This window comes from Bombus fervidus, chromosome 1 (assembly GCF_041682495.2).
Source record: "Bombus fervidus isolate BK054 chromosome 1, iyBomFerv1, whole genome shotgun sequence".
Taxonomy (NCBI): Eukaryota; Metazoa; Arthropoda; class Insecta; order Hymenoptera; family Apidae; genus Bombus; species Bombus fervidus.
This window is the reverse complement of record NC_091517.1, coordinates 24,874,907-24,892,804: the sequence shown is the minus strand read 5'-3', so window position 1 is coordinate 24,892,804 and position 17,898 is coordinate 24,874,907. Positions and strand designations below refer to the sequence as shown.

General features: G+C 36.6%; 1 protein-coding gene across 3 annotated transcripts in view; it reads left to right on the top strand.

Annotated features, from left to right (window-relative positions):
• The window catches only part of LOC139998278 (protein O-mannosyl-transferase TMTC1), a 284,183-nt gene that overhangs the window by 202,523 nt on the left and 63,762 nt on the right, over positions 1 to 17,898 (top strand). For all 3 annotated transcript variants that reach the window (XM_072022734.1, XM_072022725.1, XM_072022744.1), the window contains exon 7: positions 9,215 to 9,404. In XM_072022734.1, the coding sequence (XP_071878835.1) occupies positions 9,215 to 9,404 (190 nt within the window). The remainder of the gene's footprint in view (positions 1 to 9,214; positions 9,405 to 17,898) is intronic.

Below are 17,898 nucleotides of genomic sequence, written 5' to 3'. Positions count from 1 at the left end.
GTATCGAAAAAATAGAGCGAGAAACTGGCTCAAGTTTTAATCCGCGTACGCTTAGTCAACGTTGTACGAATAGAAATCATATAAAAAGGTTCGCGTACTTTTACTCTCCGTTTTTAAAGGTGGAACAGAGATCTTGTTTCTTACTCGATTCAAGAAATTTACAATCTGTTTTACATTTCAATTTCCAATCCTATTCCGAACTGTGTACGTTAAAACTTTATCGCACGTTTCCGCGTTAAATCAAAACTATACAACTCTGTCAACACGCCAGAGTTTCAAAATTAAACAAAACTGTACTTTTAATTTTATTTAATATTTTAACGACACGGCAATGCTTTAAAAGGAATTTTCTAATTGACGCACAAGCTGCGAGTATGTTCATATAATTGAACCCAGATATTCGGATTATTACAAAAGAATTTCATTTTTTCCTCTACGGCAGGATGGACTTTATCAAATTAAATCTTCACCGGTCCCGTAATTCGTGTTCCAAGTAAATTAAATCCTGCGAACGCGTGTCGCGTGTCTCCTGTATGTGTCTGATTATTTCGTTTTCTTTGTTCCTTATTTTTACTATCGGACGTTGAATATTTACTCTAATGTGCAATCACACCCCCGCCAAGGTATAAGAATTTAAATTACGGGTTCATTTAATTCCAGAACCTACGATTGCTTTGAAGCATCTCTGCCGCTAAACAATTTTCCCAAGAATTTTCGACGTTTTTATCGAATTTATTTAAAAAAGTGGAATGTTTAAGAAATATGCAAAATTTAATAACGTCTTCGAGCTGAAAATTACCTATCTCTGTTATGCTCATGCTTTTCCTCTTTAGGAAGACTTGTACCTCTTGTATTCTGCGTATTACGCGCTTGTAACGCTATGAATTATACTAAAAGATCGGGAAATTTATGAAATATAAAATATTTCGCAAATTTAAGGAAGTCCATTATTCGAATCTGTAATTGAGACGATCGATCGATTAATTCTGATTCAATCAACTCGGAAAATAGGAAATACTTTAGAAAACATCAAAGAACAATAACTTTATAATCAAGTAAACTTCCAATTTAATCTGTTTCGCACATTAAAATCTTTTACACGTTAAAAATCGTTTCTTATTGAACTTTCTTTTTTATCTCAAGAAATCAAGACCTGCAGGTTTAATAAATCAATTTCTTCGCTCATACGTTGCAAGAGCGCACGTTGCTACTGTTCGTTCGTCGCTTTCCCTACGCGTTTGATTCATGCATAGCGCGAAACGAGCGCAACAATATGCATCCGTTCCAAATAACGAATAAAAGCCTATAAATCCCTGAGTATTCGCGGTGGGTTCGCTGCAATATCCGGCAGGTATATAGGTTTGCGCAAAAATCACGGCCAGCCCGCTTTCTCTGAATGCATGTAAACGTGCACGTCAGTTAGGAATTGTAAAATTGTGTCCGTCACCCCACGTTTCCGAGAAAATCCAGCTCGTTCACGTGATGGTACACGCCGGCCAGCTTGATATATATCCCGAATTATTATTTTGACGTTTCGGGTCAGCCTTTCTTCCTGCATCTTGAGTGTACGTTTCTTAAGCCGTCCGGGTACCATTAATCATGTCAACGAAATAAAAGTGTAGCCTGGGTGCTGAGAAAAATGATACGTCGGAAAAGAGATCGCCTGCCTCCGAGTGGAATACATTATTGTCATTGTTTTTCGCGACCCTTTCGCTCGACTCTGCTTTTTTATTGCCAGCCGGAGACATTAATTAGCATTCCGGTGACACGTGAGCGCACAGATTACGCGTACGGTATCGAGGATTAAGGAATGCTAATAGCGAAAAGAGAGTAAAACGTTTCATCCGAATGGATCGGTGGAAATGCTGTTGCCAGTCATTGAATTAAGAGACATGGAATCCTTGACGTTCTTCAGTTTCTATTTTATTAATATTGAGATATGTATAATTTTGCGTGCTACATTAGGTTGGATGCATAGTAGTACTACTTGTGTGTGAGTATGGGTGTGTGGAGACGTGTGTGTGCGCGGCGTCTCGATAACAGATGAATGTAAACTGTTCAATCGGTTAACAGTCGGGTATGGAAGAAAGTGTTGAGACGCGTGCAAGTGTGCATCGATGAATATCATTGGAATCATTTATAAAATAAATATATAACTATTCTAATATAAATTCTAAGTGTAAATTGAGTGTTCATACACCATTATCTCGGCTATTAAGATCTAAAATTCTCAACAATTGATAAACATGAAATGAAACAAGGACGTTAGTCCTTTAGTAGTAAAGGTAATATACAATAGTATAATATTATATATAATATAATAAAAATTAACATTAAGGTAGTTATACACGAGTAACGGGTATAAAAATCCTAATTGACTTGGATAACGAATTAATTATTCCAAGCAATGCATAATGGGATGTAGAAATCCTAAAAATAAATCTATTAGAGATCGTGTACATTTAGGAATTCTTAGGTTATTTCTGAACATCTCGTTCTTCAAATATAGTTTTTTTTAATTGATTTAAATTAATGAATAAATTGCAGGATGTTGTATATATAATATGTATGTAGAATTTTAGAGACAAGCCGCTAGAGGAATGAAACTTCCTGTTGTAGAAATTTCCTACATGTAAAGCTTTAATTAAGTGGTTGATGGACGATAATCTTTTTTCAGTTTCTTTGAATTTGTTATGTTAATACCACGTTGCGTCAGTGTCGAAATTTCGAGAAATATTAATTGCCAAATGAAACGTTCTTTGATAATATCGTTGGAGAAGAATATTTAAATGGAATTCTCCCATAAATATTAAAACGCTTCCTGAGGAATAATATATTTTCTAAAGATTACGTATCTTATCCATTATTTATCAAGTAAATTCGGCAATATGTCGATCGATAAGACAATATCGGTTTCATTGTCTACACACAAGATCGAAATTAAACTTCCATTATATGATACAAAAATAATTCTTTTGATTGGTTTATACTAAAATTACTGACTCGAATAAAGCGAGGCAAAGTTAAGGGAAACCGAGTTTGAATGCTCCAAATCGTCGTAGGTAATTTTTTAAGAAATTAAAATGTCGGATTGGTATAATAAGATGTCGAACGTGTACAAAAATGTTATAATAATCTTATTCAATTCAATAGATTCACATTTATTATCAAATTTACGCCCACTCTTGATACAAAAATCGCTTCGTCAGAAAATTTATTTATCGTTTCGTCTTACTGTCGAAAATAATTGCAACAGGAGCTGCGCATATTATTTCACCAATAACGTCAGTAAATTGAAATAAAACGTTGTTAGCGATGAAAAGAAGAAAGGAGTACGATATGTCATTGAAGGTAAAAATAAAAACGCAATAGAAGCACAAATGTCGTTACGCGATAACATTTTGGTGCTCATTTACAGGACTTAATCCGTAAAAAATACAATCGATAATTATCCTTCTTATATTAATGATTGAAAAAACTGCAAAATTTTAGTTACATCATTATCGTGGTACAAGCTAAATATTTAATACCTCAGGAATGGCAACCATTTTCGTTCGTATTATAAATTTTGATTGTTCCGTTCTTATACCACGTGTCGTTTAATTAATTTATATTCAATCCGCTTTCACAAAGGAAACACGCGGCAATTTCGAACGTAAAATAAAATTTTTTGACGGTAGGAAACGTTCTGCCAAGGTATATAAAGATTTTAGATCTTTTATATCCAGGAGCGTCGTGCACGAAGCGTTCTCCATATCGGAGAGCCTTTAAATATTAATCTTCCCCGGAAGAAGAGAGAGAATATAATCTGGCTGTATTTTTCTCTGGTGCGCACGATGTTTGCACCAAAAATTCTTTTCCACCGGTACGCGGAGCGAACTTAACCAGGGTAAACAGTTGTTGTGTTCCTTCTAAATCCTTGCGCGTCTCGCCGCTCTACGTGTATTCTGTTCCTCCGCCATTGTAGGTAATATATGGCGGTGCGGTTTGGCATGAGGTCGAGAACGTAATATTTGAAGAACAGACGCAATGTTAAAGCGTTAGGACGGAACTCGTGTTTAATACCAGATATTACCACGAAATGGCGTCCGCGTAAGACTGCCGGAGATTTAATGAAAAGGAAGTGCCATTTGTTAAGGACATTTACATAGATATCCTGTAGATAGAAGTTTGTAATTACTTTCGAAGTGGTGAATTTAGTGCTCTTCGCGGTTTGATACATTTAGGTAATCTTACGTACGTCGTATCGCGAATGTTCGCTCAATTTTTAGTATCCGGAAATGGGAATAGGAAAATTATCAGGGTAAGTGTTATTCGATCTTCCGTTTCTTTCTTATTTACGCTAAACGCTACGATTGCTCTCGTAATTGGCGTATAATTATTATCGGTTTTTATAGAGAGACGTATCTTAATGTCTAATGAAATATTTACAAAGTCGATGAAAATAGTATTATTTGATTTGGAAGGAGAATGTAAAATTATTTTATTTTCTACGGGCTTGTAAAATCGTTAATGTGAGATTACAATAAATAGATATGAATAAATAAAATTGTTTGAAAAAATAGACGAATAAGAGAATGTAGCCTGGTTACCGATGAATTATTTAACTTTTCACGTGAAAAAAGTACGAGCAAACAGTTTGATGCTTATAGTACTTTTATGCAATACAAGTTTCACAATTAAAATTTTAAGACACTTGTTTCATCGAAGAGACTCGAAAGATATTTCAACGAGTAATTCTTAACGATTGAAATACTGAAATGTTACATGGAAGTTCCTTAATTACGAAACTTACCGCGAAACAACAGGAATTACAACGGTCTAGTTTATTTCTTCCATGACAAGAACAGTTCCTCTACGACGTCGGAGTAAATCTTATAAAAGAGCTGTCCGCTCCACCGGACTTCACGTAGTTAATTTCAGCCGTATCCATCTATCTTCATCTGGAAAACAAGAACGATTGAACTCGTCTTGCGTTTCAACATCGTTCACTTAACGCCAGATAAAGAATACCGTTTCGCAAGAAATTTCTTCTTTAATCGAACGTAGCGAAAAGACAACCAATATTTATCGTATATCCTTAAACCTCGCCCTAAATTGCAAACACGAGCAAGGGATAAAATACGTTGTATGAAAGAGATAGTTTAATAAAATGTAGTCATAGCGGATAAAAATTGGTGTTGCCCAACATCTCATTTATCGCTGCGCAAAATGGCGAAGCACAATGGGAGACGATAAAGTACAAAGCATCTTCACGACGGTGGCAATTCAGAACATTACGAACAATTCCGAATCGACAATGTCTGTGTCATTGTAACGTTCCAAACGATATTTGTGTAATTACTGTCATTTTCGTATGATATAGAATATACGCGGTCCATTAAATTAACCGATGACATAACTTCAATGATAAAAATGGAAACGTGTCGCAATATTTTATCTGTAGCTTACTACGGAAGCAAGATCAAAGTCAAAGTATTAGCTATAACATAGAAAATTAAAAATCAAGATGTTCCGCGTCTGAAAGTTGCGTTGCCGTCTCGAAAGGGCAAACGCAAGATACATTGTACCGGGCCAAGTTCGGATCAGTTTACCGTGACGGAAGCCAAGTCGGAAGGTCATCTTTACTCGGCGGGAAGTCGAGTATACCGCAATGCAGTTCAGGACGCTGTATATCCCGTATACCATGTACCGTGGTCCCATATCCTTCGTCTGTTTCTGTGCACATAATGCTACTAGCACCCGATCTACCTACAAAACTCCTAGTGACTTGAGACAGCGGTTGACCGACTCAAAGAGCAACTTCTAGTCGGATGGCTGGTCAACAACTTTTGTCGAAAAGCAACATGCATAAACATCTAATTGATTACGGATAGATAATTGTTCTCGTTTGTCTGCAGCATGGAAAGTGTTGATTCCTTTGTTCTAGGTTTGTCTATCTTATAGAATGTGTATAAGAGTAAAGAGTAAAAACAGGGAACAAAATAATATTCTATTGTAGCGTTATTGTTAGCTGCGAATTAAACTTATCATCTACGGTTGGAACCGTAGGTTGAAATCTCTATTGAATTTTAGTCCCATTTCGTAATGAAGAATAATGTTTCTAAAACGTTCCTTTACGCGTGTTTCCTCCTCATAAATTTTCCGCCTTCAACGAAACAAGATTTATAATGCAACCTGCGTAACACCTTCAGCCCTATGTACTTATTTGACGTTAAACTGAAAGTTTCGTAACTAAAAATCAAAAACTAATAGGGGAACTTATGAAACTCCAGTTTGATGAAATATCTTCTGGCGATAAGAACCTATACCGTGTACTTTTAAAGTTGTTCACTGCTGCCGTTTTATACACATGCCGCAAATGCGGGAAAAGAAAGAAACATCTTGATACCGTTATGACTAAATTAGTGCACCATGGTCGCAACACGGTACGGTATAATTAATTTAGTAAATATTTCATTTAACAAAAATTACACGCGACACGTTTTGTACATTTCTGTACTATAAACGTTGCCTCCTCAATGTAAAACGACGTGAAACGCTCCCTTGTAGAGAGTTAATAATCCAAAGTAAGGCTCTTTTATAACAAATCCGGCGACGTTCTATTGTTGAACCAACGTGCATACGTGTGTGATGAAAGCGGGAAATGTTGTACACTGCTCTTACGGGATACGCGGACAGATAACTAGAAAAGGAGCAATGCCAATTAGCGCCCGTTATATTTATATTTTCTTTCGCTGTTCCTCCTGCTCTTTCTTCCCCTCCACCCCCCTCTCGCTCTCTCTGTCGTCTTCCAAGTTGTTAGTTAATGCGAATAATCATATTTCTCAGAATTTAGGTACAATGTACTGTGTGATAAACTCAAATGTAGTGTACACATTACCTGATTATAACGTGCGACATTATTAAATACAGAAAATGAGCGTAACATACGTGAAACTCATTATCTGAACATGTTGTATGTAAATGGGGACATGTTGAGTGGAATAATGTTCAGCGGCATACACCACTTTAGAAATAACCTAGCCGAACCTAAATCAGACTTGATATTACGTTGAGTGAAATTATATTTTGAAGTTGCTTACAAATTGTTGTTCTAAATTATACATTTTTATGTTTCGTTTCCCGGTAATTTTACTATATTAAGTAAAATTTGAAAAGAAGCAATAATTATCTACTTAGGTAATATCAACCGAACATTTTTCTATATCAATCAGAGAGCTATTTTCGCATATTAAAGGGCATTCTAACATAGGAAAATTTTAAGCTGATTCCCTTTCGAATATTACGAGTCCTATAGAATACGTAGCGATTTCAAACTTTTAGTTGGTAATGTAAATCCTTCCAAACGGAAAATTCTACGTTGAAATAATTTTTACTTCAACTCAACCATTCTCTCAAAACTTTCTCCAAGCGATTCCCTTTAACGTCCCATCGTACAATCCTTTTCATCAAGTTCAAACACACACCTCAAAATGGAGGCCATCGACCCTCGTTTGATATATGTATACTCTACAACTCATTACCGATTTTCATAGTACCTCGGCATAGTAACGGCGATTAGAGATCAAACAAAGAAAAAATTAACGACCATAGAAACGGGCAGGAATATTTAGCGACGCGTGGTGGCTGTCGCGTATCGCGTGCTTTGGCTCGTACACGCCAAACAATAGACTTGCCGAGTAAGCCGGTCGTAGGCGCGACGATACACCGGGGCTATCCTCCTCGAAGATGGCTGAGATGCTTGCGACGGGACGCTCGACCATTATATCGGTGATTATATCGGTGGATGCTGATAGCGGAGAAAATGGAAGCTCCGCGTCAGCATTCGAGGCCAGACTCTTCAACGGCGTTGTAGTTCGACCTCTTCAACGTCGCTGCCAGTCGAACAATACCAGCTGTGAGTATTCGGAATTTGCGCGAAGTATCGTCGACCAATTTACTCCGGGAAGAAAAGATGAAAAATAAAGGGGAAAGAAAAGTTGTTGGCGACAGCAATGTCTTATACAATGAGTCGCGAAAGTATTTGAAGATTTATCATAGAAAACTTTTGCGAATATATTGTGCGTATACGCGAAAGTTTCCTATAGAAGAGGAAAAAGATGATTTGTAGTTGTAGAAAGTTATACAAAGGGACGATTAAATTGAGCGGTCGGGCAAGTACCGATGGTAATCGCTTAAGTGGAATGATAAGATTGCGAACTGTGGGTACTTAATGCATTTATGCGTCGAGGATGCTTTGAATATTGGTTAAAATCGATTCAGCTTTGCGCGCTGTGTTTCAGAGAGCTTAAAGGTAGAGTATGCGTAACTTGGTTAATGAGACGAGAGCTCTGTTCTTTATATAGGCTAAGTGGGTTAAATTTTCTGAAGCTATTAGGAAATAAAATTCGTATTTCCTGTTTCTGATCTTCACTCGTAGCTAATAAAACGAAATAATAAAGCTAATCTGATAACTGTTTTTGGAAATCGGTAAAATTGAAATCAACGATAGGGGTAGTAGAATTTCGTTTTTATGAACCTGTCACAGGATAAACAATATATTCAGCTGTGATTTTTGTTCGTGCAATAAGCGTCAGCCGGCCGAAATTCACCTAACCGAACACCGACTAAAATTTTCTCCAAATAAATGAAGTTCGTACGTACCCAGCTCTACTGCAGCGTAAAATGAAAATTCCTTGACAAAAGAATTATCACTGTTTGAAATTTTCAATTACGCAGGAGTACTTTAATTTAATTGCAGGGAATTGGATCGTGCAAATGTGAAAACACCTTTTTCACTCGCTCCTCTTAAAACTATAATTTAATCCATTATAAAACTTTCAGCAAGATAAGATATGCATTAATTTCGTAATTGCATTTATGCAAGGAAAAAAAAGCGACCATGCAAAATGTGGTATTTAATGCATTCCCGGGAGGCCTGAAGTTGACACGTCCGACCAAGCACTTTGGCGACGCGTGATTGACGTTTTCGGATAGTAATAAGCCGTACGTGCCAGTAGCATGGCGGCGACACAAGAGTCGTCGCAGCGAAATGCGATTATTTCGCGAATTTCTCGCAAAATCAGTTTTTCGTGCGAAATATCAACGTTGCATTTTTGCTACTTTTTTTCTCACCTTTGCTCAATTTTTTTTCCCGTTCTTCCTTTTACATCGATTTCGAGGAGATATATCGACATCGTTAAAGAGAACCATTCGTTCTTTTTGATTCCAGATTATTGACATTCTGCTATCTGGCGGCTCTGAATTGCTGGTTACTACTGTGCCCAGCAACGCTGTCTCACGACTGGCAGATGGGATCTGTTCCTTTGGTCGCCTCATTGGCGGATACCAGAAACCTGGCCACCTGTCTATTCTTCGGTGGCTGCTTGATCCTAACTTACAAAGCCTTCACAGATTTCGAGGTAAGCGCGCGAATGGCGAATGAAATTTGGCGGTGACTCGCATAAATCGAACGTAAGGTTTGACACGAGTCGAGTTATAACGAAATTGGAAATTAATCCTTTACCGCAATCTTAGTCTTGATATTTGAGAACTGTGAATCTGTAAAACCACCAATGTCGAGGCTATGAATTTTTTTACAATCATTAGGCCACAAATGCACGTAACAGTATTTATCGAACTCGAAATTTCTACGACGCGTAAACTTCAAACTTTCACACGATGTTGAACCCAATTTTTCCCGGGCTGTTTACAATGGACGCATCGTCACTGGAGCATTTCGCTACCAGCTGTCTTCCTAATATCCGTTAAAGGGCAACGTAACAAAATTATATCGTCCTGATCCGTGGCCGGCGATTAATAGCGCGAAATTAATAACTCTCTCTCTCTCTGCCTGGTTCTATGTTCACGAAACGCTGCGTTACATTTTCTGGCAGTTCTACGTAGTTTGCGAAAAGAACGCTGGCTAATTGAACGGACCTCGGAGTAGCAGCTCCCTGTTGCCGATATTGAACACGTTACGCGCACGTAACAACAAGCAAAGTTAAATGACCAGCCAGTTATTGTCCGCAAGAAGTCATTCCAGCGCTAAACGCTTCGGCCACGAATGCGCCGAGCAACGAACCGCAAAGTTTCGCCATGGTCCCCGCAGGCGACCCAGCCTATGATGAAGTTGTACTTGCCTCGAGAGTCATAAAGAAAGTTTCGTTGGATGGCACGAGCGGACACATACCTCTGGCGAAGGGAACCCTGTTCGCCTTTCCGTTTTCCGGATCATTCATCAGTAATGCAGCTGAGCGTTCACCACAATAACCCCTTTAAGCTTCAGCTGGCAGAGCCACTTTTCTCTAAAGAGGTCATATATGTGTTGTTTTAACTTCGTCTTATTCTCTCTCTCTCTCTCTCTCTTTTTATCTTCGAGTTTCTATTCTACACCATCCACTGGTATTTGCCAAGAGAATGGCAGGTAGAAACTGGGTGTGATCAAGGCACTGCGTGACACTGTACAGCGACGTTGATGGAACCGCAGGGAGAGAGGATGCCTTCTTCGAAGAACGAGGCTTGTCCTCTTTCGTCGTTGTCGTGATAATCTTTGTGCCTAACATCCGATTTGAAGGACGTTTCTGTAATAACGCCTCTCGGCATTGTTCTCGAGGCTGTATTGTCTGGATTCAGCGCACATCTTTGACACACTTTCGCGTCAAGACAGCGGTTGATGCTACGTGGTTGGAATACAGAGATCGTTCGAGGAACGTTGCGGGGGAGAAGACTCTTGCTTGATCGACAAATGGATTTCCGTTGTAAAAGGTTTCAGCTTTTTCTTCTGTTTATTTCTTGTGAATATTTTCGTGAAATACCCGATTTAAATTTAACATATTTTCTATTAATGTCACCCGCATGAACGATTTAAGATTAATTTACATTCAATCTCTGTACAGTATACTTGTTTTAAATTAATGTAAATTCACTACGTTTTCTTTCATTTCGCAAGTGTCGAAATCAAGATTAGTTTATTATTTTTTCGGTTTGCCGCGGAATTAAACCGGTGTTTTATTTATAAAATATATTGTACGGTATTGGAGCTGTACCTCAATACGTTAGATACGAGCAAAATACGTACAAGCAACAATTTTATCACTGGGGATCATTAAATGTTCTATTGTTGATTTTTCCCCAGAAAAATGGGGCCAGTGATCCGATCGTCTGTTTGCAGAAAATATTAAATTTTTTAAAATTCTCTTCCAAATATAAATCTCGTACGTACATAGTCGTTTCTCTGTAAAGTATGATTTACGTTCTCGGTTAATCCTTTAGAAGAGAAGACAATATTTTTACGAAATATACAAAAATATTGCGAGAATATGCAGTGTATTGACACAATTCGTGTTATAGAAGGAACCTTTAACAAGATGAATTCCGATTTTAAACAATGCAATGAGATATCGCAAAATTAAAAACAAAATTAACAATGTTGAATTGATTATTCTGCGAAATAAAACGCGTATTATATTTAAAACACAAAAGGCAATGATCTCGATGAATTTAAAGGTCTTAATTTAAATATTTTTTAAATAAAGAAACTGGTGAATTCATATGAATTATAAAGAGAGTATCCAAATGTACACTATTATTAATAAAAAGAATATAAAAGTGTAAATCAAAGAATATAGACAAAACAAAAACGAGTAGAGGGGAAGAGGGAGAAAGAGAGAGATAAATTAATATTTTAATAGAAAATGTTCATATTCTTTGCTGAATCAATATGAGTATAAATCTACGATGGTTTTACGGAGATATGCAAATATGCCGGACAGTAATTTTCCCGTTTATCCCGTTGAACGCATTGAAACGGGCAACGAGCGCACACAGCTGCTGATCACGAAACTGCTGACCCGAAATTGATTCGCGCCTAACACATCTTTGAAATACGCAACGACAACTGGCCGCTGTTACCTCGCATTTACACATTTCCCGCCCTGTAATCGTTTCATCGTCTATCCTCCTTCTTTCACGGCTATTTACTCGCGTTACTCGTGATAAATGGTGGTAATTTCGGTATAAAAGAGAAAAAGAAAAAAATAATATGGCAGGTCGTTGCCCTCGATCGCTTAAAACGTATTTTAATGAAAACAAATGGATAAATGTTTTACCGAGTCGAACATTTCATTGAAATTAAAGCAATCTAATTGTATTTGTGATACAATTACTTTTGACTTGTGTAAAATTATTGAAATAATTTGTTGGAATATTTATAAGGAAAATAATTAATTTTGCTGAAAAGATAATAATCATGTATGAGAGACAAGGAAACATTATCACAGGAATATTGCGTTACACGTTACGTTGCCTTTTATGCGATAAGTTCTACAAAATTGAAATTAAATGTATTAATTTCGTTTTTATAAATAGGCGTTATCGATTGGCGTACAAAAACGTTTATAGCTTTATCTGCAAAGTTAGAGATCATCTCAAATCTCTAAAACTCTCTCAGTTTCGAAACGACGCTGTCACTTATCATTCGAGTTTAATTTCCCTGAAAGAAATTTTGTTCTATTTTTTACTCTGTCAGAAGTATAGCGAGGCTCAGTTGCGTAAAACATGCACATGTGCGTCTGTATGTACTTTTATTATAATATAATAATATAAATATTATGATGGTAGTGGTGAATTAAATAGTAATTTCGTACGATTGAAGGTAATTTTTATTTATGATGTATACATACATATGTATTTACAATTCAATTGTTCGCATAATAGCACAATTGATTTTGTTTAATGTTCCAATCGTTTAATACTTTAATTAGTTAATTAATGAGAAGTGTTCAATGGCTTACGAAATGTACCTACACTTTTCTCCGTTATGCTCCATTGATTATCGATATGACATCGTTAATTAAAGTTAACGAGAACAAGTGTAAACTTTACATATGACATCGATCTCTTAATATTTCGAGAGTATATTTCTTATATTTTTGATTCTTTGATGGAAATATATGTCTGTCGAATAAATTACTAACACTATGATAATTCACTAACAAGTACTAAGCATATGAAGTAACAAATATTCTAAATCGAATCGTTCGTTACGTAGTCGACGAGCCACTTTTGATTCGATTTCCGTTGAATATATTAACTATGCTATCGTAAATACTCTTTGAAATCTCGTCAGTGGTTACGATGAGAGGTTCCATATTTTCTACGTGTGCGATTTTTACGGGCCCTTCAAAAGTTTGTTTCACTATATAAACATCCACTTTGTCTTCATTTGACTCCTATAGAAGCAAAATGAAAATATAAAATGTATTAGCTTATAATTATATTATAAATATCAAATATTTCTACTCTCTGATGAAATGTCATTTTGTGGAATATTTTCTTGGTTTGCTTAATATAAAATTTGATACCAAAAATATTGTTGGAGCTAAAGTCTTTGCCATAATATTTTTAATTTAAAGAGCGTACGTATTGTAGATTTTGTGACTGTATGTTCTGATTGATCTATGGATTTTCCGGTTGAAACTTTGATTTTGATTTTACTACGATTGTCCGATTTTTATATATCAATCTTTCCCTTATTTTAACAATCGAAGTGGTAGTCGACGCTTTAAGAGAACTTTTAACATAAAATTGAAACGAAAAATTGCGCATACCAATAGCTCTATTGTATTTTTCTCAATCTTGAAGAAATATTTAACGTTAGGAAAATACGATTGGTTTCAAAATGACGAAAAAAAATCGCAGCTAACTAATAACATAAAATTTAGTTTGAAATTTTGAATAATGAAAATCATCGAGCTTATTAGCTTCTTCAACTGTGCTTACCTGAAGCATACTCGCAGATTCATAGCTTTTGCTTTTCACATTGGCCACGTTTGATGGTAGCACGTCGGTCGATACATCGTACGTGCTTGAAACTTCGTTATCCCATGCATCATCTTGAAAATGTGTAAACAGGAAACTAGATCTGAGGATATCGCATAAATTGTTATTCGCATCTCCGGTCTCCAAAACTTTATCTAAAGTCTTATACGACGAGGACTTCACTGATGTCGCAGATTCTGCTTCATCGGAATGCGATTTAAACTTCTTCGAAGATACAGGGCTGAACGATTCGCTTTTATTCGCGATTTCTGCCCATGATTTTGCCAACTTTCCCGAACTAGGTTGCAGTTTCTTTACGAATTTAGCGTCTGGAATTTCTTCGCCGTCTCGACCAGATAATATCGTTCCAGAAACACGAGACAAGAGGTTGTTCGATTTCGTGCTTTTTCCTCTCTCTTCGAGAGAACGATGTGCGTCTGTAGAACCTCCAATCACTGGGATATTTGAGAGCACATTTACCCCACGCGCATTTACTTCTGGTCTTTCTTCAAAAATTGTGAATGACGAGGACTGATCGGGAAGTTCAGAAATTGAAAGTGTTTTTCCGTCTTTTATAAATTGGGTAGATTCGTTTTCTACTATATTTTCACTATTCGCTATAGTTTTCAAATTATGTCGTTCAATATTCTCCTTTGAGTCAGTTTGAGCTGGATCTCTGAATTCGTTACGTAAATTACTGTTAAGAATACTTGATGTATACTGAGATTTGTTCGATATATCAGAGTCAGTATCTTCTTTTGTATCGTGTATCGAGTGTTCTGGTATTTTCGATTCATAAGCTATTCTCAGTGGCTCAAGTACCACTAATTCTGGGTTCTGGTATTGACTGTGTAAATCATGTTGAACGTTAGATGTAAAGTAAGATTTGACCGGTATGTCAGTATCGATATTCTCTTTTGAATTGTCTTCTACACTTGATTCGTGAATAACTTTCTTCGAATCATTTAAAGTCGCAGCTGAGTCCTTAGGTTTATTATGCAAATCGCTGTTAGCAGTATTCCATATGGAGTAAGATTTCACTGATGAACCAGCATCTTTTTTCGAATCAAAGCTCGGTTTATTGTCTATATTTGATTTATAAAGTACTTTTGCTAACTCATCGCTAACGCTTATGGGTGAATCATTAGATTCAGTATGTAAATCACTGTAAGGTTCAGTTGACATAATCGAGTCAGCCTCTTCGTTCGAATCCAATTTTCTAGTTAAATCTTCTTTGAGCTTGGACTTTGTCTCATCATAGATACTTGATTTGTATGTCAATTTCTTTGGGTCACTTACAGCTAGGGTTAGGTCCTGGTTTTCGTTATGCAAATCATTCTTATCAGCGCCAGATGCATAGCGAGATTCGCCTGATATTCCAAAGTCAGTCTCTTCTTTTGAATCTAGTTTTGACTCATCTTGTATATTCGATTTGTAAGTCATCTTCAGTGGATCAATTCTGATTAGAGTTGGTTCCTGGTACTCACTATGTAAATCATACTTATTAGGGTCTGATGTATAATAAGATTTTACTGATATATCAGAGTAACCATCTTCTTCCAAAGTCAATTTTGATTTATCTTTTACTTTTGACCCATAACTCACTTTCTTTGAGTCATTTGCACTTATCACTGGGTTTTTAGATTTATTATATGAATCACTCTTGACAGCATTGACCGTAAAATAAGATTCGGCTGATATATCAGGGACCGCCTTTTCTTTTGGATTTAGTCCCGATTCATCTTGTGGATATGAATCATAAATGACTTTCTTTGAGTTACTTACACTCGTAGCTGGATCCCTGAGTGCATTGTGTAAATCACTCGCAATAACGTTAGATGTATAGCCAGATCCGATTGCTACGTTAGAATTTAGTCCCGATTCATCTTGTGCATATGAATCATAAATGACTTTCTTTGAGTTACTTGCACTTATAGCTGGATCCTTGAGTGCATTGTGTAAGTCACTCGCAATAACGTTGGATGTATAGCCAGATCCGATTGCTACGTTAGAATTTAGTCCCGATTCATCTTGTGCATGTGAATCATAAATGACTTTCTTTGAGTTACTTACACTCGTAGCTGGATCCCTGAGTGCATTGTGTAAATCACTCGCAATAGCGTTAGATGTATAGCCAGATCCGATTGACACGCTAGAATTTAGTCCCGATTCATCTTGTGCATATGAATCATAAATGACTTTCTTTGAGTTACTTACACTCGTAGCTGGATCCCTGAGTGCATTGTGTAAATCACTCGCAATAGCGTTAGATGTATAGCCAGATCCGATTGCTACGTTAGAATTTAGTCCCGATTCATCTTGTGCATATGAATCATAAATGACTTTCTTTGAGTTACTTGCACTTATAGCTGGATCCTTGAGTGTATTGTGTAAATCACTCGCAATAACGTTGGATGTATAGCCAGATCCGATTGCTACGTTAGAATTTAGTCCCGATTCATCTTGTGCATATGAATCATAAATGACTTTCTTTGAGTTACTTGCACTTATAGATGGATCCCTGAGTGCATTGTGTAAATCACTCGCAATAATGTTGGATGTATAGCCAGATCCGATTGCTACGTTAGAATTTAGTCCCGATTCATCTTGTGCATATGAATCATAAATGACTTTCTTTGAGTTACTTACACTCGTAGCTGGATCCTTGAGTGCATTGTGTAAATCACTCGCAATAACGTTGGATGTATAGCCAGATCCGATTGCTACGTTAGAATTTAGTCCCGATTCATCTTGTGCATGTGAATCATAAATGACTTTCTTTGAGTTACTTACACTCGTAGCTGGATCCCTGAGTGCATTGTGTAAATCACTCGCAATGGCGTTAGATGTATAGCCAGATCCGATTGCTACGTTAGAATTTAGTCCCGATTCATCTTGTGAATATGAATCATAAATGACTTTCTTTGAGTTACTTGCACTTATAGATGGATCCTTGAGTGTATTGTGTAAATCACTCGCAATAACGTTGGATGTATAGCCAGATCTGATTGCTACGTTAGAATTTAGTCCCGATTCATCTTGTGCACGTGAATCATAAATGAATTTCTTTGAGTTACTTACACTTATAGATGGATCCCTGAGTGCATTGTGTAGATCACTCGCAATAACGTTGGATGTATAGCCAGATCCGATTGCTACGTTAGAATTTAGTCCCGATTCATCTTGTGCATATGAATCATAATTGACTTTCTTTGAGTTACTTGCACTTATAGCTGGATCCTTGAGTGTATTGTGTAAATCACTCGCAATACCGTTAGATGTATAGCCAGATCCGATTGCTACGTTAGAATTTAGTCCCGATTCATCTTGTGCATATGAATCATAAATGACTTTCTTTGAGTTACTTACACTCGTAGCTGGATCCCTGAGTGCATTGTGTAAATCACTCGCAATAGCGTTAGATGTATAACCAGATCCGATCGATACGCTAGAATTAGTATCATTTTCCGAATTGAGCAATAATTTTTGTATTTTTGATTCGTAAGCCAATTTCAGTGGCTCACTTACTGTTAGGATTGGATTTTGGTATTGATTGTGTATGTTATTTTCAGTAACATTGGATGTATAATAAGATTTTATTGATGTCCCAGACTGACCCACTTCTTTTGAATTTAGCTTCAATTCATCTTGCTTATTTGAATCATAATTCATCTTCTGTGGAGAATCATCATTTATATCCAAAGCTAAGTCTTTGTATTTATTTTGTAAATCATTCATAATCGTATTGGATGTGCTATCAGATCTTATTGATATTTCAGAATCAATGTCTTCTAAGTTGCTTGATGTGCCTTGTATCTTTGGGTTATAATGTTGTTTTAATGATATTTCATCGTTACTCTTCGAATCTGTAATTTCCATTGGATTTAACTGGTTCCAACTAACATTACGTCTATCAGGATCTTCTAAGTGATTTTCGCTTGAAATATGCTTATCTCCCGCTTTAGTATACGTTTCCTCCTTCTTTTCTAAGATATTCTTCTGTTGTTGTTCCTTTACTCGAGGCAACTCAGTTACCGCTATTTCAGCTTCGGTTAAAGCTTTCTGTATCTGTGTTTCTTTTCCGTCTTCGGATAT